Source organism: Nicotiana tomentosiformis, chromosome 3 (assembly GCF_000390325.3).
Source record: "Nicotiana tomentosiformis chromosome 3, ASM39032v3, whole genome shotgun sequence".
NCBI classification, from domain to species: domain Eukaryota; kingdom Viridiplantae; phylum Streptophyta; class Magnoliopsida; order Solanales; family Solanaceae; genus Nicotiana; species Nicotiana tomentosiformis.
In genome coordinates, this window is record NC_090814.1 from 46,471,467 (window position 1) to 46,496,234 (window position 24,768).

Here is a 24,768-nt window from a genome sequence, read left to right on the forward strand (position 1 = left end):
GACCACCACCCAAAATATCATATCAAGACATGTCCAAAAGACACATAAAAAAGGGAGCATAATCCACACACTCTTTCAAATGTTCAACCTTAGCCAACCAAAAGTTACTGTGAAATATCATATCATGGAACAAGGATAAACTCAGTCGTCTAATTCTTTCTTCTTCTGGCATGGCTACCATTAACACTTGTCTCCTCTCTCCAAATAAAATCTCAGGTTCTCCAATTTCTAGATCAGTGAGAAAATCCATATTTCCTCCTCATCTCTGCAGTCCCTTCCAGTACACTAGCTTAACAAGAAATATTCAATTGCCAGCGGTAGCTTCCATCCCATACCCACCCATCGACACGGACTACTTGGAAAGTGAGTTCAGTGGACGTGGAGTTACCTTCACAGGAGTTAATGACAGCTGTGTTGTCCGCATGGCGTTGGAGAACGGAAGTATAGCTAACTTGATGCTTCCAAGTGGTTTGATCACATCATACAAAGCTCAAATGTGGCATGGAGGCACATTGGAGTTGTTGCATACCACTGTCTCACAAGGACAGAATGGTTCACCAGTCATTGAAGGAGGAGTTTCACTAGCCTGCATTTGCAACAACGATCATGGTCTTTCATGGTCTCCAAGTTCTTGGGTTCTTCATCAAGTTAAAGGAGATCCTCAAGAATCTATTCAGGTACCTTTGGATCCTACTATTAGATTAGCTCTCTCTTTCATTTGTGGTTACACGTCCGAGTTGGAATTGCAGGTGGAATTGATTTGTACAAGTTCAGATGGAAAGATTGAAGCTAAGTATATGGTTACTTTGCAACAAGATGTTTTAACTTCAGAGATTAAAGTCTTTAATTTAGGTAAGTCACGCCTCCGAATGATGGGTTCAGTTCTTAGCCATCTTACAGTAAGCACACCAGAAGCCAGTTATGCAGTCGGATTGGAAGGGTCAGATTTCTTCAACAAGCCTCCATTTTTAGCTAACTTCAGCATCCTTCCTCCTGGCTTTGGGAAGAGAAAGAATCAGGCTTCTAAAAGACTTTGGGATCCTAAATCAATTGGGGGAATATTCTCCAGCTGGGGTACAAATGAGACAATTGCAAGAGAAACAGAACAAGAGTTGGAGGGTGAAGAAACTGACAACTACAAGCATTTGACTGAGGAAATGAGCAAAATTTATCAAAGTGCACCTAGGAACTTCACACTCATTGATCGGGTAAAGTGTCTTTATGGGCATTAAGCAATAGCTGCTAATTTATTCTTGACATTTGATAATTACTCATCAACAGGGAAGACGAAACTCAGTGGTAGTAGGACGGGACGGGTTCAAAGAAGTGTACATGCTGAGTCCTGGCTCCAGTCATGAAAGTTATGGAAGATATTCATATATATGTGTTGGGCAAGCCGCTTTGCTTCAACCAATAATCATAGAATCGCAGAGTGAATGGAGAGGTAAACAAAGTTTGCATAACCCAAATATGTGAATTTCTGATCCAGCAGATGAACTTATTTTCACACAGAATGGAGCTCTCATTAGTGATTAAAAAATCAACAGATGGAAGACAACACTATCACAAGACAAACCACCTAAACCAAGCAGATACAATTGGTTTGACCTTGATGTGGATATAATGCCACAAATCCTATGAAATACCATTTGATTGTTAGAAGGAGAGCTCTGTTCTCCTGTTGCCCATGTTTTCCCTCCTCATTAACTTGGCTACAACTTGCAGATATAATTTCATTCATCAATTTACTCAGCAAGCTATAGAAATCAAATTTATTTAAAAATGGAAAATTAAACAGATTTGAAGAATCATGCCTCTTGACAATGCATGATGAAATGGCAATATCTTTCTCAAAAAACAAGCCCTTCATATTAGCGTCTGAATAATCAATTCGGATGATGGGATACTAGTTCTGTAACAAAGTACATTAATCCTCAATGAAAAAATTAAGATACTGAAGCTCCTATCTAGCACCCACTGTCTAAGAGTGGAATGTATTACAAAAGACCAACTACATATCTAGGTGGGAACCAGATTGTAGCTTTGGTCTTTATCCCCTATCCACAACAAAAGTATGAAGGCTGCCAAAAGTACAACTAAGATACCAAAAATCAATATGCTAGTAGAAGCATAGCCTTTATGGTGAATTACACTTTGCAATTCTGTTCCATTTCGGGCAACGTCGTCTGAAGATACTTGCAAATCTCCATCAGCTTGAGCATTATCTGTTGAAGATACTGATTCTGAGTTTAGATGGCATTGTTTATCATTATTAGATATTGTCCCATCTCTATCCTCGCATCTTTTACGATTGAAGAGGCCATTTTCTTCAGACCTTGCTGGACTGCGTTCACATCTGCACAAGGAAGGGCTCCTAAACCTTCTGCTTTTCCTCTCAGAAAAGTCTGAGTTCACATCATTGGCATCCTGAAGGAGATGAATAAGTTTTCTTGGCGTCGCAAAGATCTTCACACTTTCGACATTAACATGAGAACGTGACCTCTGAAGTACAAAACAAGCAATGTAATATCATGCTATCTTCAACTTCATATCTTGATATTTACCGATAACAAACCAAACTAGGGGCTCAATTTCAAATAATGCATTTCATAGCAAGCTCAAAGAAATCCAATGCTTCTTTGGAACAAGCACAGTATCATTTAATTTTGTCAAACAAACTGTCATTTGAACTATGATTTTCAAAATTTCATTATACTATTCCTTTCAAAGACATATAGATGCAGTTTTGATATTTCATACATCCAACATAAGAGAAACCATGAAACATCTATTGAACAGCAAAGTATTAAAAGCTAATATGAACTTGGTCATTTATTCTTTTCAGTTGCTTTATATTTCCCGTCAGAACTATACCAAGTTTCAACTTACTACTCCCTCCAGCTCATATTATGTGAGACAATTGACTGAGCAAAGAGTTGGGAAGTTCAATTTGAATTGTGTATCTTTTTAATATTCACGGGATAAAATGTTAAAAATTGTACAATTGACAAGTTGTTTGATACAAAATCATCACATCACAGTTTAAATTTGGCCTATTAAATGAATTTCAATATTTTGAATTATGAAAGTTCATAAAATAATATTATTAGTGGAATATTGACAAAAATTAGATTATAATTGTTGCAACCCTATCCTTGATAAATTTCCAACCAAAGTTATCCATCAGAAATGTAGCATATGACTAATGCAGAACTATTCCCCGAGTGAAAACGCCACACTTGTTCGGGAAAAAAAAATACAGAAAGCAAAAACAGTTGACATCTTCTAGAATATTTTACAACCTCCATTCGGTTCTTTGCACAGACCATAGAAATCATGTATCAAAAATTTTACTTCTAAGATTGCTCTTTAATTAGTTTTGTTGCACATGCACTAGAGGGAACCCATCTATTCTGTTTATTCCTTTAATGCGCTCTACATCTCAAATAACTGAATTGTTATTTTCTCTACTTTATAAATGCACGAGGTACTTTTTAACTCCAAAATACTTCCCGCTATTTTCATAAATTATTTGCTGGTTAGAAATATTAGCCCTCGGATTAGTTTGCTGTCTGTTGTTCCAGGAAACTTTTACTAAAATTTTCTCTTTGACTTTAGAAAGAACTAAAGCAATTTAAACTTCAAACACTATATAAACTATGCAAAGAACAGTAGTCAATAACATTTTTTACCTGAGGACTGGGAGTAGCACTTCTGACAAAACCATTTCGAGCAGATCCTGGCAAAAATCCAGCAAACACAGCAGTGTTATCTCCAAAATCGTTATGAACCTCAGAGTGTGTGACGCCATTTCCATGGGTGAATTCTGAGAAGATGCCATCCTTTAGAGACACATCTACACCACCATTTCCACTCCTCCAAAGTTTTCGGTTCACACTCCTTCTATCGTTACCCTGATTTATTGAAAGAGGGGAGTCCATGAATGGTTCATAGTCAACAAATGAGTTAACTGTGTGTGATTCTGGTGATGCAGTTAAAGGTGATTGGTCACCGGAACTCCATACAATGTTCCCTCTACTGTCAAAGTTGGATCCAGTCATTGAATCCACATCTCTCTCAAATTTTGGACCCTTCTCTGAGCATATTTTCTTTGCAGTCTGTAATGCTTCAAATGCAGCCCCTCTAACATAAAGCATCTTATCAGATTGACATTTTTCCATATCCTCAATAACCATTCTAAGATCAGATTGTATGCTTCTTTGATCCAAATGCTTCATCAAAGAGTTGACCATATGAATAGCAGACAATCTTTTTTGAGAAATTCCTTCGCCGCTGCTACTATTTATAATTTGTAATCCAGACTGTATCAACAATCTTGCATAAGCTTCCATGATTAAGCTATTATGTTTGGCTAAAGAAGTGACTAGAGCCATATGAGAATTGGTTTGAGTATGCTTCTCCAAAGCACCGGCAACTCTTTGACAAACCTCATGAACCATCTCATTTGAAGCAACACGCCAATTATCAGAATCCACAAGAGCCTTTAGGCAGAGAGCAGCTCCAGAAGATAAACTCTCCTGACTCCCGAGAAGACAATCTGAAAGAGGCTTAGAGAGGGAGTGTATAATGTATCTCTTCTTTTCCTCTGGTGTAGTTGGGTCCATACCATACCTCGCAATGGCTGGAACAACTTTTGAACAAGCTTGGTGAAGAGCAAAAGAACCGGCACTGGATGTAAGGGTCTTGATAATAGTGCTCATGATGTTATCAATTTGAGGAACAATTTTCGGCCCATGCACACGGGCAAGTACCTCATAGAGTGAAATTGTGTATTCACCGGATGAAGCATTGGATTCTTTGGTTTCAGAAACCTGAGCAAGAAAGAGAGGGATTGCCTTGGAATCTAGCTCTTTCACATATGACTTCAATGCTTTCATTGCACATTTTCTACTCTCAGCATCCTTATCCAAATTCTCCAGTTGTCTTCTAAGTATTGGGCTTAGACTTCTCCCCATCTCTTAACTGCATCCAAGAAACCATGCTAATATTTAGACAAATTATTCACCAAATCTTATAGATTTGAACGAACTGAAAGCTTCTGCTTAAAAGCCCAATAAAATCATTTTCTAAGCAGAAAAAAAAACAAGCGCCCCAATTTGATACCAAGATTTCTAAATTAAATCTTTTCTATAACAAAATTAAATCTTTTCTATAACAAAACACATAAAACAGAAACACAAACTTGGGTCATCTTGCTCTTAGTTAAAGGGAGACTTTCAGATGCTTATAAAAATCAAATCTTCATTCAAGAACTCAAAATAGCCAAATGGGTGACCCAAAAAGAAGCATACCTTCTCTTCAGTCAAAGATGAGTCCTTTCAGATTCTTACTGCAGCAACAAGAAGTGGCACATCAAAATCTCTAACTTTTCTTCTAAAGCAGGAACACTAAGGAATTCTTGAAATGGGAAATAAATCAAAAAGAAATCTTGAATACATCTCAGTGATAATAGACGAAGAAATGACCAGTGTGAACAGAGAATTATACGCACGTTAAGTCATTGTAATTGTAATTGCAATTAAAGAGAAAAAGTACTAAGGCAATACTACTACTCCTACTATACTCAAATATATTGCCTTAATTTGGATTTGCTCCGCGTTTTTGGTGGTGCGCTGTCTGAATTAGTTCACCTATCCAAATATATTTTGAGGGGTACCCTTAAATTTTGAATTTTCTACCTTAATTCCCCCGCTGCCCTTCACCCCGCCAGCTGTATTTGAGTTTTCATTTTTCAATCAATGTTGCTTTGACGAAATTACCCCTCCACAATAATTATTGGGGTATAATAGCCTGTTTGGCCAAACTTTTAAAATCAGTTTATTTTGAAAAATATTTTTCTCAAAAGTACTGATAAACAATTTATTTTGACTAATGTATTTGAAAATCACTCTTGAGCAGTAATTAGTGTTTGATCAAGTTTTTAAAAATTGTTTATAAGTGTATTTTTTTCAAAAATACTTCTCACAAAAGTACTTATGGAGAGAAACTATTTTTTTCTGCTACTCAAAAACTGTTTCCGCTTATCTTCAAATGTATTTTTTTTTCTTCTAAAAGCTTAGCCAAACAGCACAATTTTTGAAAAAAAATACTTTTGGCCCAAAAAAAACTTGGTCAATCAAGCTATAAGAATGAATGGTGGTTTTCGATTTTCAACATTTTAAACATTTCACTCAATACTAGAGCCGAGGTCCTTTTATGTTGCTCTAGAATGAGATTATCATATTCCGAAATGATGTTCTCATAAGCACTTAGTAAAACTTCTTAGGAAATGTACAAAAAATTCAACAATGAAAATGTTTTGTGCCTTAAAAAGTCCAAGGCTAAGCGTTTGGCTACGTGGGAGGTCTTAGGAAAGGGTGTTAAAGACCTACTCCCTCCGTTATAATTTATGTGAACCTGTTTGACTGGGCACAGAGTTTAAGAAAAAATGAAGACTTTTAGAATTTGTGGTTCTAAACAATTCAAAAAGGGGTCCAAAGTATTTGTGTGATTATAAAAGTTTCTTATTAAAGGTAGAATTGTAAGTTTAAGCAAAATTATTTCCAAATTTAGAAAATGGTCATTCTTTTTGGAACGAACCAAAAAGGAAATAGGTTCATATAAATTGAAACGGAGATAGTATAAAACTAGGACAAGCTATCGTTTCTAGTGAAGAAAGCAGGGGCTAGATTGATATTTTCAACTTTGATTTAGTTCCTTTATAAGTGTTACGTTATTAAATTTTGAAAATACACTTAAAGTTTTACATACATAAAGAATTTTACAATTTTACTTGGTTGTAATGAGTTACAATTTTACTTCATTATTTGTAAAAAGTGTATCTTTCTTGTAAAGTTCATATATAAGTGTTACAATGAATACTGGAAATACAAAAAGAAGCCAAGTATTTATCGAGTCATATCAACAACCAAATGTAAGGGGAGACTTTGAGAAAGGGTAATGTAGTATTTTCGGAGTAGGACTTGAAAAGTAATGATAGAGAGCTCAAGTGCTTTTGTTTCCCGCGCCTTAAGGAGTGAAATATTGAAATAGATCTTGTCTTCTCCTCTTCGGACCAAATGCTTTGGCAGATAACAAAACAATAAGGCTAATGACAATAGCAGGGAAGGGGCCACCACTCCACACTTTAAAAGTCTTTCTTCTTCTTCTTTTTTACCTTTATAATATCAAGAAGGATAAATTACAGCAATTTGCTGAGTGCTGACCCTTTTGGTTTTCGTTAAAAAAAGCATTCTTAATTAATACTGTAACATCATATTGCGTACTTATAAATTTACTTATTGTAGGAACCTATTTTTTATGGATTTGATTACATATATGTCACGATCCAAAATTCCGACCATGGGATTGTGATGGCGCCTAATATTTGCTTGCAAGACAAGCCAACATTAGTACAATACCCAAAGCAGTTTAATAATAAAAGAAGCATTTATAATAATAAAAATGTGAAATAGCATAAAAGAATAATAAGTGTACAACCAACGTTGTCTAAGACTATCCCCAGAAACTAGTTTCATGAGTACATGAGCTACTAGAATACTATATATAAAGTCTGAAATGAAATACAAAGTTGTCTGATACAAGATTAACAACAGAAAAGATATGAAGGGGACTCCAGGGTCTGCGATCGCCAAGCAGCGCTACCTTAAGTCTCCTAGAAGAAGAAGGTCCGAGCAATCACCTCTGAACGCTGCTGGGACCAACACCGAAATCTGCACAAGAAGTGCAGAAGTGTAGTATGAGTACAACCAATATCATGTACTCAGTAAGTATCGAGCCAAACCTCGACGAAGTAGTGATGAGGTTATGACAAGACACCCACTATAAACGTGTACGAGTAATAAAAAAAAAATAATGAAATAGAGAAACGAATAACTACATGATAACCGAAATAAGAAATAAATGATAGAGGGCCCTAGAATATCATCACCTTACATTCTTACAACACAACATGCGTCACGACCCAAACTCCCACCGCAGGGGTCGTGATGGCACCTAATCTCTAAAACTAGGTAAGCCTATCACATAATGATGAGCCCGCTTCTGCGGAGTGTTCGGTCCTTCCTAAGCCCACTCACATCTGCATCTGCGATGCAACTTTTGCACCTACGCGACCGCTTCTGCGGAGAAACGATCGCACCTGCGGTCACAACTTGCCAGCCCAACTCTCGCTTTTGCAGCTCGAAGGCCGCTTCTGCGGTGCCACACCTGCAGCCCAAAGTGCGCAGGTGCGATTGCACCAGACTCAACAATGGTTCAACAATCAACCAAGTCTAGAATGGTTATGGATTCCATCCGAAGCACACCCAGAGCCTCCAAAACCCCGTCCGAATATACCAACAAGTTCCAAATTATATAATGAACCTACTCGAGGTATGCAGTCCTCAGAGTCACCATCTTTACTTTATTCCTACTGCTTATGTATTTCAACAATATTGTACACTTCGAAACTTCACAATAACAATATACCGCCTTGTCGCTCCCGCCTAACAAAGTAACAATTTCCCGCCTTGTCGCTCCTGTTGACAATTAATTTTGACCCTCCTTTTTAAAAATGAGTTTCTTACACTTATTAATCAACACTAAATTCAGTGGAGTATTTTTAAAATTAATAATACCTATTTTCTCAAAATATAAATGATATAATAAGTATAATAATAGTTAATAATATTAATTCTGTAATCAATAGTAATTTCATCTTAAATATTTATAAATTATACTAATTCTATTATTTTAATTAATTAAACCAACTTTCATAATTTTATGAACAATTATTAATTTAGTCTTAATAATTATATTACCTTTATTACTTTGATTAATCAAAATTAGTTTTTATAATTTAATAGACGAAGTATTACAATTATTAATTACACTAATTAACTAATAATATATTTGATAATTATATTTTATTACATTTCGTTGGGACTAATTAAGTTTATTCAATTTAATTATAAAAGGGGTCAAAAACTTAAATAGGCTACAATTGCAATTGTTTAATTTTAATTCATGTGGCTATATTTTCAATTCCTATCTATCTAATTTTGGCCCAAAGCACAATTGGAAATCTGTGCCACTTCTGTTAAGCCAATCACTGCACGCCACATCACCCCTTTCCAAACACTCACATAGCTAACATGAGGAATCTCGACCGTTGATTAAAGCCATCAACGGTCCACAATTAATCTTAGCTTTTCCTTTTATTTTAAATCCCTCAGTGCTTCATCACAACCAAATGAAGAAAACCATGTTGTTTTAGAAAACCAAATACCCATTTGGAAATATACGGAGTCTTTTCGCCAGAAACTTTCAATAAACAGACGAAGTACACTCATTGTCATATAATATGAACGTATATTCGTGTTATTTTTGCAAAACATAAATAAGAAGATTTCAGAACAAACATTGTTATTTCAAAAGTAACTATACCATTTTTTTCAAACAAGGACGAGTTTCAAATAAATTTTTTTTTTTTTTTTTTTGAGTTTCAAATAAGTTTTAAATGTGTCTCTTGCTTTTTTTTTTTTAAAATCTCACTTGGCAGTTTTAATTACCAATAAACTAGGATATAGATATTTCCTCCCTCGAACCTAGCCTAAGTTTAAGGAGCTACCTTAGGTAGATTTTAACGGATGTCTAACACCTTCCCCTTAGAATAACTAGAATCCGTACCCAAATCTCACTGGTTTGTAGAACATTAGGATAATGATTTTCATAGACTTATAGGTATCCTATTATACCTTAAATATTAGGTGGCGACTCTTTTATCAACTTCAGAGGAATCACTAGTTGTATTTTATTTTGACATGTGCAAAATAGGGTGAAACATCTCATGTTTAACAATATCCCGCCTTATCACTCCTGCCTGACAAAATAAAAATATCCCACATTGTCGCTCTGGTTTAATAATACTCCCATCGCAACAACAACAACGTCAATCACAATCGCACAAAAGAAACCTCGTGCCAACACCCAACAATCTGCCCCAACACGCCCACATGTACCATAATCACAACAATACAACATGCACATAGTTGTCATCAAGACATAAACTCATGAATGGACCACAAAAAGCACAAGGACATAACAATAGGGAATACAAATGTGTGTTCAATATATAAACATGAATACAGCTAACTCAATTTAGTAACAACTCCACAAATGCCCAACTTGGCTAATTTAGGAAATAATAATACTAAAACATGATCTCTAGCATGGAAAATAACTCAAGTAGCCATCCAAGACGAACACATGTATCACAGAGATCTCATATTCAAAACTATGCAATAAAAGCAACCTCAGGTTAGGTCCGGTCATTTCATACATTCTGCCCGTATATGTACTCGTCACCTCACATATGCGTTGCATCAATTTCACCACAATCAAGCAATTAAAGTCTAATCCCAGGGGTTATTCTCCCACACAAAGTTAAGCAAGATACTTATCTCAAATAGTCCTAATTCAACCCTCAAAAATAGTCTTTCCCTTAGAAATCACCTCCACCCGGCTCAAATCTAGCCATAAACGACTCGATAACATCAAACATTGCAAATGAATCAATTTTAATTATTAAAGCTGTAATCTTTACCCCATTTTTAAAAAGTCAACAAAAGTCAACCCTAGATCTTTATGGTCAAAAATCGAGTCAAATAATAGATACCGACTATCCATAACCCCACAATCCCAAATACGTGATTAGATTTCAAAATCAAGTCCAAATCGAGTCTCAAATCTCCAAATTTTATTTTTAGAAATATATTTGCCAAAACCCCCTGTTTTCACTCATAGATTCATCAATTAAATGCTAAATCAAAGATGAAATCAAGGAAAAATAATCAAATTCGAGTAAAAAACACTTACCAAATCCAAATGGGTAAAAATCGCCTCAAACTAAGTTCCCAATCTCAAAATATGAAATAATAAGTCTAAGTCCCGAATTTCCATCTAAAGACCCAACTGCAGATGTCGGGACTGCAAATGTAACCATCGTAATTGTGACCACTGGCTCGTAAATACGGACTAGGCATGCCTCAAACGATGTCGCAAATGCGATCCTAGACTTCACAAATGCAAAGTCCCACGCTGCCAGTTAATGTCGCAAATACAACCAAGTGATCGGAAATGCGATCTGCCTATGCCTAGGACCCCTGCCTATTACCACAATTACGACTAGGACCTCACAAATGTGAACTGGTTCTCACATTTGCGAGACCTATAGCACCAGCAAAACTGGACCTCAACCCGAAAATGATCCGAAACACATTCGAAACTCACCCGAGCTCTCGTGGCTCTACAGATCTAGAAGACTCATATGGATTAGCTCGCAAGCTCAAAATACACAAATAACGTCTGAAACCATGAATTAAACACCAAAGCGCATCAAAATAACAATGAACCTCGAGAACTTCTAAAATCACAACCAAGCGTCCGATTCCCATCAAACCAACTCGAAATGAGACCAAACTTTGCACACAAATTCTAAATGACAAAACAGACCTATTCCAAGTCCTGAAACTAAAATTCGAATCCAATATCCACAAAGTCAACCCACGATCAAACTTAGGAAATTTCTAAATCTTTAAAGTGCCAACTTTCGGCAAAAAAGTCAAATCAACCTACGAACCTCCAAATTCAAATCGGAGCATACGTCCAAGTCCAAAATTACCATATGAATCTATTGGAACCAACAAAACACGAATCCGAGACTACTTACACAAAAGTCAAACCTTGGTCAACTCTTCCAACTTAAGCTTCCAAAAAGTGAAACTAGGTGTTCCAAATCAATCCAAAACCTCTCCGAACCTGAACCAACCATCTCCGCAAGTCAGATAATGACAAATACACATACAGAAAGCATCAAATAAGGGAACGATGTGCAAATACACAAAATGATTGGTTGGGTCGTTATTCTTCCCCTCTTAAATAAATGGTCGTCCTCGAACGTGTATAAAGACATACCTGAAGTGTCCAAAAGATGAGGATATCGGCTCCGCATATCATGCTCAATCTCCCAAGTCACCTTCTCGATCGGTTGACCTCTCCATTGAACCTTCACCAATGCAATGTGCTTCGAGCTCAACTTTCGGACATAGTTTTAAAAAATGGCTATCGGCTCCTCAACATAAGTTAAATACTTATCCAACTGCACCGAGCTGAAATATAACACATATGACGGATCCTCATAGTACTTTCAGAGCATGGAAACACGGAACACCGGATGAACTCCCGATAAGCTGGGTGGCAAAGCAAGTCTATAGGCCACCTCATCAACTCTCTTTAGAACCTCAAAAAGACCAATTTACCGAGGGCTAAACTTTCCCTTCTTCCCGAACCTCATCATTCCCTTTATGGGTGAAACTCTGAGTAGAACCCTCTCACCCACCATGAATGTCACATCACAAGCCTTCCTATTAGCATAACTCTTTTACCTGGACTTTGCTGTATGAAGCCGCTCCTGAATCAATTTCACTTTCTCCAAAGCATCACGAACTAGACCAGTGCCCAACAACCTAGCCTTCCAGGTTCAAACCAACCAATCGATGAATGACACCGCACCCCATATAAGCCCTCATATAGAGCCATCTGGATGCTCGTCTGGTAGCTGTTGTTGTAGGCAAACTCTACTAACGGTATAAACCTATCCCACTGGCCCTTGAAATCAATGACATACGCTCGAAACATGTCCTCCAAGATCTGGATAGTATGCTCGAACTGACCATCCATTTGGGAATGAAATATGTACTCAACTCAACCTATGTTCCCAAATTACGCCGCACAGCTCTCCAAAAATGTGATTTAAACTAAGTGCCTCGATCTGAGATAATAGACACATGCACACCATATGGGAGAACAATCTCTCTATGATAAATCCGAGCCAGCTGCTCTTAAGTGTAGGTAGTCATGATTGGAATGAAGTGTGCAGACTTGGTTAGTCTGTCCATAATGAACCACACCACATCAAATCTCCTCAAGGTTTGTGGCAGCCTAACCACGAAATCCACAGTGATACGCTCCCACTTTCACTCCGGTATATCTAGCCTCTAGAGCAAAGCACCTAGTCTCTATTATTCATAAGTAACCTGCTAAGAGTTCAAACACCGTGAAACATACTCAACAATGTCTTTTTTCATCCTTCTCCACCAGTAATAATACTGCTTCAGATCATGGTACATCCTTGCGGCACCCGGATGAATAGAATATCGCAAACTATGGGCTTCATCAAGAATCATATCCCGTAACCCATCCACATTAGACACACAAATCTGGCTCTGAAGCCTCAATTCCCCATCATCACCAATAGTCACCTCCTTAGCTTCACCGTGCTGCACTGTGTCCCTAAGGACAAAGAAGCAGGGATCATCATACTAATGCACCTTGATGCGCTCAAACAAGTACGACCGTGATAGAACACAAGCAAGAACCCTGCTAGGTACCGAAATATCCAACCTGACAAACTTATTGGCCAAAGACTAAACATCCAAAGCTAGCAGTCACTCCCTAGCTGGAATAAATGCGAGACTCCCCATGCTCTCCGCCTTCCTACTCAAGGCGTCGGCCACCACATTGACCTTCCCGGGATGATAAAGAATGGTAATATCATAGTCCTTCAGTAGATCTAACTACCTCTATTGCCTCAAGTTCAAATCCTTTTACTTGAATAGGTGCTAAAGACTCCGGTGATCCATGTACACTTCATAAGACATGCCATAGAAATAATGCCTCTAAATCTTGAGCACTTGTACAATAGCTGCTAACTCCAAATCATGTGGTAGTTCTTCACATGGGGCTTCAATTGACGCGAAACATGGGCAAATCACTCTACCATCCAGCATCAACACACACCCAATGACAACCCGTGAACCATCATATTAGACTATATATGAACCCGATGCCGAAGGCAAAACCAGAACTGGAGCTGTAGTCAATGCACTCTTGAGCTTTTAAAAGCTCTCCTCACACTTGTCTGACCACCCGAATGGGGAACCCTTCTGAGTCAACTTAGTCAATGGGACTGCGATAGATGAAAAACCTCCACAAACGGCGATAATACCCAGCCAAACCTATGAAACTCCTGATCTCAGTAGTAGTAGAAGGTCTGGGCCAACTCTTAACTACCTCAATCTTCTTCAGATCCACTTTAATCCCCTCAAGGGATACCACGTGACCCAAGAATGCCATCGGTCTAACCAAAACTAGCACTTGGAGAACTTAACATATAGCTTCTTCTCCCTTAAAGTCTAGAGCTCGATCCTCAAATGTTGCTCATGCTCGTCCCGGCTGCGAGAATACACCAGTATGCCATCAATAAACACAATAACCAAAGAATCTAGATAAGGCTGAAACATGTTGTTCATCAAGTGCATACAAGCTGTTGGGGCATTGGTCAGCCCTGAATACATCACCAAGAACTCATAATGCCATATTGCATCCTGAAGGCCATCTTAGGAATATCTGAAGCCCTAATCTTCAACTGATGGTACCCTAATCTCAAGTCAATCTTTGAGAATACCCTAGCATCCTGGAGCTGATAAAATAAATCATCAATACGCGACAATGGATGCTTGTTATTGATAGTAACCTTGTTCAATTGCTTGTAGTCAATGAACATCCTCATGAAACCATCTTTCTTCTTGATAAATAGAACTGGTGTGCCCCAAGGTGAAATACTCGATTTGATGAAACATTTATCTAGAAATTCCTAAAGTTATTCCTTTAATTTTTTTAACTTAGCTGAAGCCATGCGGTACAATGGAATAGATATGGGCTGCATGCCCAGAACCAAATCAATACCAAAATTAATATCTCTATCGGGTGGCATGCCGATAGGTCTGCAGAAAAAACATCTGAAAACTCCCTCACCATGGGGACTGAATCAGAGAACTGGGACCAAGTAAGTGGTGCTGTCCCAACTGGCCTTCTCGCATTATATGTCAGCCACCGTCTATATACCGACCCCGTCAACTAAAATGTAGTAAGGTCAACCCCGCTCGACGGCACCAAACCCATAGTACGCAGGACACAGTGACACTAATCCAAGAAACCCTGTGCATCCTCAGAAGCCTCGCCACTAAAATGAGGAGGATGAAACTTTTGGAACATTTCTAGCCTTTTCTGTTCCTCAGCCAATGCAACTGGACCGACCTCAGGCTGAACTACAATCATATGCTGCACTAGTATAACACCCGGAGCCTGATCAACATGAGCCCGCTGCTCTGGAGTATGTGTAGTGGGAGTCTGGAATCCTCCCCCAGTCTGTGAAGTAGCTGGTGCAACCAGAATCAACCCTGCCTGATCCAAAGTCCCAAACATGCTCAAACAGTGTGCCAATGTCTCCTGAAGTCCAGGGGTAGCAACAGGCCCCTCAGGTGACTGCTCCCAAACCAAAGCTACTGGTGGCTCCTCAATTGCGTCCTTAACACGACCCCTTACTTCGGCGCATTCTTCGCCTCTTCCTCTACCCTATCCTCTAGCAATATCGGCCCTAGGGGGAGCATCATCAGTAACTGAATCTCGTGTCATCACCATCTGTGTGAGAATAGAAAGACATAGGCTCAAACTCTGAAATCAATAAATCTGCACGATAAGGAATGAAATAAGCGATATTTTCCTAATAGTTTTGTAGCCTCTTGAAGATTAGTACAGACGTCTCCGTACCGATCCACAAGACTATACTAAACTTGCTCATGACTCGTAGAACCTATGAACCTAGGGCTCTGATACCAACTTGTCATCACCCAAACTCCCACCGTAGGGGTTGTGATGGAACCAAGTCTCTAAGACTAGGTAAGCCTATCATATAATGATGTCAATAAAAAATATAACTCTAAATTAATAAAAACTGCAAAATACGATAATACTGCCAATGTGGATATAATAATCAACTTTCCAAAACTCGGTAGTACAGATTCATAAGCTCTAAATAGAATACATATCAAGTATCGAAGAGTACAATACTGTTGAAATACATAAACAATAGAAATAAAATAAAGAAAGTGACTCCCAAGCCTTTGAACAGAACATCAGGGATACCTTGAAATCTCCAATAAGCACAAGCATGAATCTCTAGTGATCTGCCCAATCAGATATACCTGGATCTACAAAACAATTTGTAGAAGCGTAGTATGAGTACACCACATTCGGTACCAGTAAGTATCAAGACTAACCTCGGTAAAGTAGTGATCAGGTTCAAGTCATGTGATACTCACTAGTCAAATAACCTGTGCAATATATCAAAAGAAAACTGACATCGGAATATATAATGGAAACAATATCAACAACGTCTTCCGAACATGTGATAACAACTCAAATAAGTAAAAGTTCAGCTTGACAACAATTCATCAAATAGAAACACAAACATATGGCAACTCGTGCCCACAACTCTGTCACAATAACTATAGGCACCAGTATCGCTCTGCCCTGACAATAATAATATCCCTCCTTGTCGCTCCCGCCTGACAAAGTTACAATATCCCGCCTTGTCTTTCCTGTTTAACAATATCCCGCCTTATCGCTCCCGCTTGACAAAATAACAATATCCCCTCATGTCATTCTAGTTTAATAATATTCCCATCACAACAACAACAACATCAATCACAATCGCACAGCAGAAACCTCGTGCCAACATCCAACAATTCTCCCAACACGCCCACATGTGCCATAATCACAACAACATAACATGCCCATAGTTGTCATCAAGACATAAACTTATAAATGGTCCACACAAATCACTAGGACATAATAATAGGGAATGTGTATGGATGTTCACCATATAGACATGCATACATTTAACTGAATTTAGCAACACCTCCACAAATGCCCAACTCGGCTAATTTAGGAAATAATAATCCTAAAACATGCCCTCTAGCATGGAAAATAACTCAAGTAGCCATCCAAGACGAACACATGAATCGCAGAGATCTCACATTAAAAACTATGCGATAAAAGCAACCTTGAGTTAAGTCCGGTCATTTTATACATTGCACCCGCATATGTACTTGTAACTTCACATATGCGTAGCACCAATTTCATCACAATCAAGCAATTAAAGTCCAATCCTAGGGGTTATTCCTTCACACAAAGCTAGGCAAGATACATACCTCAAATAGTCCTAATTCAACCCTAAAAAATAGCATTTCCCTTAGAAATTACCTTCGTCAGCTCAAATCTAGCCAAAAATGACTTGATAACATCAAACAATCCAAAAGGAATCAATTTCAATTAATATATTTGAAATATTTGCCCAATTCTAAAAAAGTCAACAAAATTTAATCTCGGGCCCACCCGGTTAGAACCCAAGTCAAATGGTAGATCCTAACTTTCCATAATTCCATAATCCCAAATATGTGATTAGATTTCAAAACCGAGTCCAAATCAACTCTGAAATCTCCAAATTTTATTTTTAAAAAGTTTTGCCAAAACCCCTACTTTTCACTCATAGATTCATCGATTAAATGCTAAATCAAAGATGAAATCAAGTAATAATAATCAAATCCATGTCAAAAATACTTACCCAATTCAAGTGGGTGAAAATCGCCTAAACAATCGTCTCAAACTGAGCTCCCAATCTCAAAATATGAAATAATGAGTCTAAGTCCAGAAATCCCATCTAATAACCCAGTTGCAGATGTCGCATTTACGACCAGGGATTTGCAAATGCGACCATTGCAACTACAACCACTGGCTCACAAATGTGAACCAGGCCCGCCTCAGAAAACGTCACAAATGCGATCCTAGACTTCGCAAATGCGAAGTCCCACGCTGCCAGCTAACGTTGCAAATATGACCAAATGATCGCAAATGCGATCTGCCTAGGCTTAGGCTCCCTTCGCAATTGCGAGGTTGGCTTCGCAAATGCGAAGCCCGCCACCCCTGCCCATTTAAGCAATTACGACCAGAACTTCGCAAATGCAAATTGATTCTCGTATTTGCGAGACCTGCAACACTAACATAATTGGACCTCAACATGAAAATGACTCGAAAACACGTCCGAAAGTCACCCGAGCCTCCGGGGCTCCACCCTAAATATCCACACAAGTCTAAAAACCTGATACAAACTTGCTCGCAAGCTTAAAATACCAAAATAATGCCCAAAACCACGAATCGAACACCAAAGTGCATCAAAATTACAATGAAACTCAATAACTTCTAAGATCACAACCAAGCATCTGATTCCCATCAAACTAACTCAGAATGAGACCAAGCTTTACACAAAATTTTTAAATGATAAAACAGACCTATTCTAAGTCCCGAACCAAGATCCGAACCCAATAGCCATAAAGTGTAACGACCTGACTGGTCATTTTGAGCATTTACATTCTGTTCAGCTATTTGAAGTCTTGAGTAGCTTCATATGATGTATTATGACTTATGTAAATTATCGATTTTGGTTATTAGGAGATTCAGATTGATTTGGAAGAATGATTCTCAACTAGGCAACTTTAACTTGGAAGAGTTGACCAAGTTTGAATTTTGTGTATTTGACCCCGCACTGGAGTTTTTATGGTTCCGTTAGGTCCGGATAGTGATTTTGGACATACACCCAGATTTGCATTTGGATGTTTGTTGAAGGTTTTGGCGAAAGTTGGCAATTTAAAGGTTTAGAAAGTTCATAGGTTCGATCGAGAGTTGACTTTGATGCTATCAGGTTTGGATTATGATTTTGGGAATCGGAGTAGCTTCGTTTTGTCATTTGGGACTTGTATGCAAAATTTGAGGTCATTCCGGGTTGATTTGATATGGTTCGACACGAGTTTTGGAAATTGAAAGTTCAAAAGTTTGATTTGAGGTGTGATTCATGGTTTTGCTATTGTTATGTGTCGTTTGAGGCCTCGAGTAGGTCCATGTTATGTTTTAAGACTTGTTGGTATGTTCGGACGGGGTCCCGAGGGGCTCAGGTAAGGTTCAGACGTGGTTTGGTTCATTTTGCCTCATGTTCCATAGCTAAAGAGGGTCTGGTGCTGTTGTTTCCGCATCTGCAGAAGATTAGTCACAGATGTGAGTCTGCAGATGCGGACTAGTGGTCGTAAAAGCGGAAAAAGCCTGGGTGAGGAAAGATAGCAAAAGCGGAATTGTGAGCGTATCTGCGGATGCGCATGAGCGGTTGTTTGGAGCGCAGAAGCGAGGATGAGCGTAGAAGTAGAGTGTGGTGTCGCACTTGCAAGTGCATAGAAGTAGGAATTTGTTCGCAGGTGTGAAATGGCCGGCTTCCAGTTATTTCCGCAGAAGTAGGCGAGTTGTCGCAGAAGCAATGTTGCAGAAGCGACATTTTTATTTGCAGATGCAAAAGTTCGTGGGCAGATTGTATTTAATTCGAGGGCTGTTCATTTTGTCATATTTTGAGTTGAGGGTTTCGGATTTGGGAGATTTTGGAGGCGATTTTTACCACATGGATTGGGGTAATTATTTTTGCCTCGGTTTTGATTATATTCCATGAATCTATCTTCGATTTTGGCATTTGGATTATGAATTTTTAAGAGAAATTGGGGGTTTATGTCTAAGCTTTCCTAAAGAGAAAATTCGGGTTTTGAACATCGACTCGGAGTCGGATTTGTGTGAAATTTATAAGGTTGGACCCACAATTGAATGGGTTGTTGGATTTTGTGAATTTTATCAGGTTCTGAGGTGCGAGCCCGGATTTGACTTTTTGGTTGACTTTGAGTATTTGATTAAAGATTCGATCTTTATCATTTGGGATTGTTTCCTTAGGCATTACTTGATGTATTTGAGTTTCTTTTGGCTAGTTTCTAGCCATTCGGAGGTTGATACAAGCGGGATGGCATTTCTCGAGTATTTTTTGGCTTGCTCGGTATTGGATTTGACTTATTCTAGGTAAGTAACATATTTAAACTTGGAATTAAAGGTATTTATTAATTGCAAAATGTGTTGTTTGTGTTGTGTTGGGGTGACGAACATGTTAGATGACGGGCGTGTGGGTGTGTACTGTGGTAAAAATGAGCCAGGTTGATATTTGTACTGAGTTGCTATCCAGTCTTATTTTATCTGTGAAATTCCTACTTGTTAGAGTAATTGAGCTATGATTCATGCTTGAAATCATGTTTAGGCTATGTGCTTATTTGGTTGAGACCTAATGAGGTTATTTCTGTTCTTTTGAGTTATCTGCTTTAACTACAATTATATACTCAGTTATAGTTATTTCTGTTGTTTTGAGTTATCATTCACTATTACATCACATGTTATCATTGTTTAGGGCTGAGTGGTACGAGATTGTGAGCCCTTGAGACTTCAGAGATTGATGATTGAGGTGGGCCTAAGAGCCGTATTGTGAGTCTTATTGTGGATCAGACTGTACTCAGCAACATGCCATATTGGCTTTGTGAATATTCTTATTATTGCGGATCGGGCTACATGCTGCAGCAAGCCTTATTGGCACATCTATTATTGTGGATAGGGCTACACGCCGTAGCAGGCATTATAGGCTTTTGATTAGCGCTTGGGCAGGATGAAGTGCGTAGTTGAGGCAGACAACTTGAGTATGTTGAGAGTGATAGCACCTGAGGTTATCACCGTGAAATCATTCATATGACATGCATACTTGGTATGTAGGCATAAAGATGCATTTTCCTCATGCTAGACGGTAATGTGAAATTAATGATTTGACATGTAAGCATAGAGATGTATATTCCTCATGCTAGGCGGTATATGATAATTGATGATTTAACATGCACATTGATATGTAGGCATAAAGATGTACTTTCCTCATGATAATTGATAAACGAAAAGTCTTATATGATGTTGTAAATTGGAAAACACAGTTCTTTTGATAAACTCATGTTTAATTGATTTCATTGGTAAGATTTAGACTTGGAGTGTTATACTTGAAAGGCATGTTTTGTCACGCCCCGAACACGGGGAGCGCGACCGACGCTCAACCGAGTGAACCCAGTCAAGCAAGCCTGTTAGATACTTTCTACCCAAACTAAATTATGAATAAAGATAATACATATTTTCATCAATTAGATAATAAAGAGATCATGTGTACAATACCAATTCATTAACATCAGTTACTTCATTTTAAAGTCAAAATATTACATTGCACATCCATAGTTTAGAAGTGGAACATGTGATACATTTACAACATCATTAGTTTGACCTTCCCAATACCAACATACAACCTACACCATGTCTATGGAGCCTCTAACGGGTACAAAAGAGTACAAGGATAATGCTGGCAATAAGGCCCCGGCTATACCTCAAACACAATACATGAGAAAACAAAAGGTACATGACCTCGGTATGAAATGGGGCTCACCAAGAAGATGAGAGGAGGGTATACTGCTGTCACTGATCGATACCGCATGCTATGGAACCACCTGCATCAATTAAAAGATGCAGCGCCCCCGGCAAAAGGGACGTGAGTCCATATGGAATAGTACTCGTATGAAAGGCAGACAGAACAACATATGAAAATATGATAACTCAAATAAGAGGCATTTAAAGTGCACCAATAGACTACGAAACGTCCCATAAAATCAAATATCAAGCCTTATTATACTTGCATCATTCTAAACTTCTTTTAGGATTAACTGAGCCATATGAACCATACGTGGAATACATAGTATAATATAATTGAAACAACATGTACAAACAAGGCCAACGAAAGTGACACCTATTGTCTGCATTAATAATGCGTCTCACTAGACCATCCATATCCCTCTCTTATTTTATGCCCATACATTTCATAGGCCTTAGTGTTCACATATCATATTATATACCTATGCGTTCATAGACCGTCTATGGTGTTTATTCATACCGTACACCTATACATTTCATACACAATACACCTATGCGTTCATAGACCGTCTATAGGATTCCATATACAATGCACCTATGCGTTTCATAGACCGTCCACAGGATTTCATATCACAATATACCTATGCGTTTCATAGACTGTCCATAGGGTTCATAACACAATATACATATGCATTTCATAGACCATCCATAGGGTTTCCATAACACATAACTATGCACATAATCATATATAAACTCAAGCGACATGACTGTAAGGCACCGTAAGGACCAGATTCAAACCTTTTGGGTTGAACAATGCACTGAAAAGTAAATGAAAAATTTGGGCAGAAGAAATGTACTTCTGCGGCCCACTATACGGCCGCAGAATCACTCTGCGGACCGCATAATGGCCACAGAATCACTCTGCGGACCGTATAATGGCCGCAGAGTGAGAAAGATGTTTGGGCCATTTTTGATGTCATTTTTCCGGCCCATTATGCGACCGCAAAACTATTTCGCGGGCCGCACTCCGATCACATATCCAGCTTTGAGATTTTTTGGAGGGAGGTTCTGCGGCGCATTATGCGACCACAGACCAGTTTTGCGGTGCATTATGCGACCGTAGAATAGGTCTGCATGCCGCATAATGACCGCAGACCGAGTTAGATTTGCCCAGTTCTGGAGGGCAATTATGCGGCCTTATCTGCGGACCGCATACCCGGTTCTGGAGCTTCACTTTTGGGTTTTTATAACACGACCCTACTTCGTTAAATAGACGATTTGTACCATTTTTGACTAAAATCTGATATTTTGAGGGTGAGAGAGTGCCCTAGAGTGAGAGAGTGATCTTTAACAATTTGTTCTTCAATTCTTGCTCGAATCTTTGAGCATTAACAAGGAAAACTCACTAGGTCTTCATCCTAGGGGTAAGATTCTACACCCTAGCCCTTAATTTCGAAATTTATATAAGAATGGGTAATTAGCAAAATAATTCTTGGGTATGTGAGTTGTTTATTTTGCATGCATGTGTTATCAAATGGTGTAGGAAGATTGTGAGCTAAATATGGTAAAGAGTGGATTGTGGGATGATGGAATCCTCCATAAGAGGACCTTAAAACCTTAATGCACATCTAGTGTTTGATAAAATGCTCAAATGAGCTAGAACCATGATCATCTTCCTCATTTTGGTTCAACTTGTTATATTTCTAAAATAGATTGAAGTTGCTAAGAATTCCGGAATATTTTAGAGTTTAAGGAAGCTCAATTGAGGTATGTTGGCTAAACTCTTCTTTAAGAATTAGAACCCCAATATCCTTGTACGTTCCAAGATATTTATTACAAGTTGAGTATTCCAAATAAGTTTTGTGACAAAGATATATGTTTAATTTGTGTTCAATTGCTCTCATGATATTGTATTATAAATTGAGGATGTGTTCCAAACTATGGATTGTGTATCTACGTGTTTGGATTTCAAGTCATGATTTATGTGAAAAACTATTATGACAAATTGTGTAGAGATCGTGATTGGGGTTACACCTCCACCCGTATATATTGGGGTGAGGCGGCAGGGCGCTGTGTGTGTGATTTTGGTATTGTTGTTGCACCACCACCCACATATATATATTGGGGATAGGCGGCATGGCCGCTTTGTGTAGGTATTAGTATTGTTGATGCATTTCCACCCGCATATATTGGGGTGAGGCGGCAAGGCCGCTTTGTGTGAAAACGGGTATTGTGTTTACACCTCCACCCGCATACATTGGGGTAAGGCGGCAGGGCCGCTTGAGTAGAGATTTGGTATTGTGTTTACACCTCCACCCGCATACATTGGGGTGAGGCGGTAGGGACGCTTTGTGTGAAAATGGTTATAGAGGATCTCATCTTGAATTCTATAAATATTAATGACAGCTCTTGATAAGCTTGTATTGGTTTAATCGGCTATCTATGCTATTCTATTGTCTCCCTGGTTCATCATGTTCATATTGTATTTCCGATTTCTTAAATTGGTGTTTGGTTTTCATACTAGTACTATTAGACATGTACTAAAGTCCCTTTTGCCGAGGGTGCTGTATCTTTAATGGATGTAGGTGGTTCCACAACGGAGGATGTTAACCAGTGATAGTGGTGCTCATTCTTCCCAGCTGACTTGGTGAGCCCCATCTCATTCCGGGGTTGTGCATCTTTTGTTTTGTATGTGTTATCGTGTTTTGAGGTATAGCCGGAGCTTTGTTGCCGGCACTATCATTGTACTCTTTGGTATTTTAGAGGCTCTGTAGACTAAGTGTGGGTTGTGTATGGGTGTTGGGAATGTTAAACAAGTTATGTTATGATTAAATCACTCGTCCCGCTTTAAACCATGAAGGTGTGTGTGTGTTTTGAGAATTATTAAATGAGGTAACTAATGGTAATGAGTTGGTATTGTAGACATGATCACCTTATTGTCTAATTAACGAAAATATGTATTATCCTTATTCATGGATGAGTTTGGGTAGAAGGAAATCTAATAGGCTTTCTCGGCCGGGTTCACTCGATTGAGCGCCGGTTGCGCTCCTCGAGTTTGGGGCGTGACAGACTTGGTATCAGAGCCTAAGGTTTTAAAGTGTCCTAGGATGTCTCGGAGCCGTGTCTAGTAGAGTCCTTCTTATCGGTGTGCTGTCGACCACATCTATAATTAGGATGCTACTTGGGCATTTAGGAATAATACCCTTCTTTCATGTTCTCGATCATGCGATAAAGCTGAATGTAAGATTGTTTCTCCTTTAACTCGTGCGTTGCTCTAATTTTCTATACATGGCACGTAAGAAGAAGGCAAGAACTGGCCAAAGAGCCAATGTCACCCAGGTGTGGCAGTTGATCCTATATTTGATGATGCGGGTGAGCACCTGAGGGGTGAGGATATTCCCCCAGTTACTATGCTGCCTGATTCTACCACAACTGAGCAGACCGTACCTTTCCCTACACCTAGTGAAGGTACAACGTTCCCTCCAACTGATATTCCAGTTC

General features: G+C 38.6%; 2 protein-coding genes across 2 annotated transcripts; one reads left to right on the plus strand and one right to left on the minus strand.

Moving 5' to 3' along the window:
- The first annotated feature begins 75 nt into the window (after window positions 1-75).
- Window positions 76-1,752, plus strand: LOC104098400 (protein NDH-DEPENDENT CYCLIC ELECTRON FLOW 5). The gene is made up of 3 exons (XM_009605117.4): window positions 76-677; window positions 750-1,208; window positions 1,282-1,752. The coding sequence occupies exons 1-3, from the start codon at window positions 171-173 to the stop codon at window positions 1,474-1,476; spliced, it is 1,161 nt and encodes a 386-aa protein (XP_009603412.1). The 5' UTR covers window positions 76-170; the 3' UTR covers window positions 1,477-1,752.
- Window positions 1,753-1,910: 158 nt separating this feature from the next.
- On the minus strand, window positions 1,911-5,618 carry LOC104098398 (protein SINE1). Its single transcript, XM_009605116.4, has 3 exons — window positions 5,313-5,618; window positions 3,693-4,983; window positions 1,911-2,502 (listed from the first exon to the last, which is right to left on the minus strand). Exons 2-3 carry the CDS (start codon window positions 4,974-4,976, stop codon window positions 2,020-2,022), a joined length of 1,767 nt encoding a protein of 588 aa, XP_009603411.1. The 5' UTR covers window positions 4,977-4,983; window positions 5,313-5,618; the 3' UTR covers window positions 1,911-2,019.
- Between the last annotated feature and the right edge of the window lie 19,150 nt (window positions 5,619-24,768).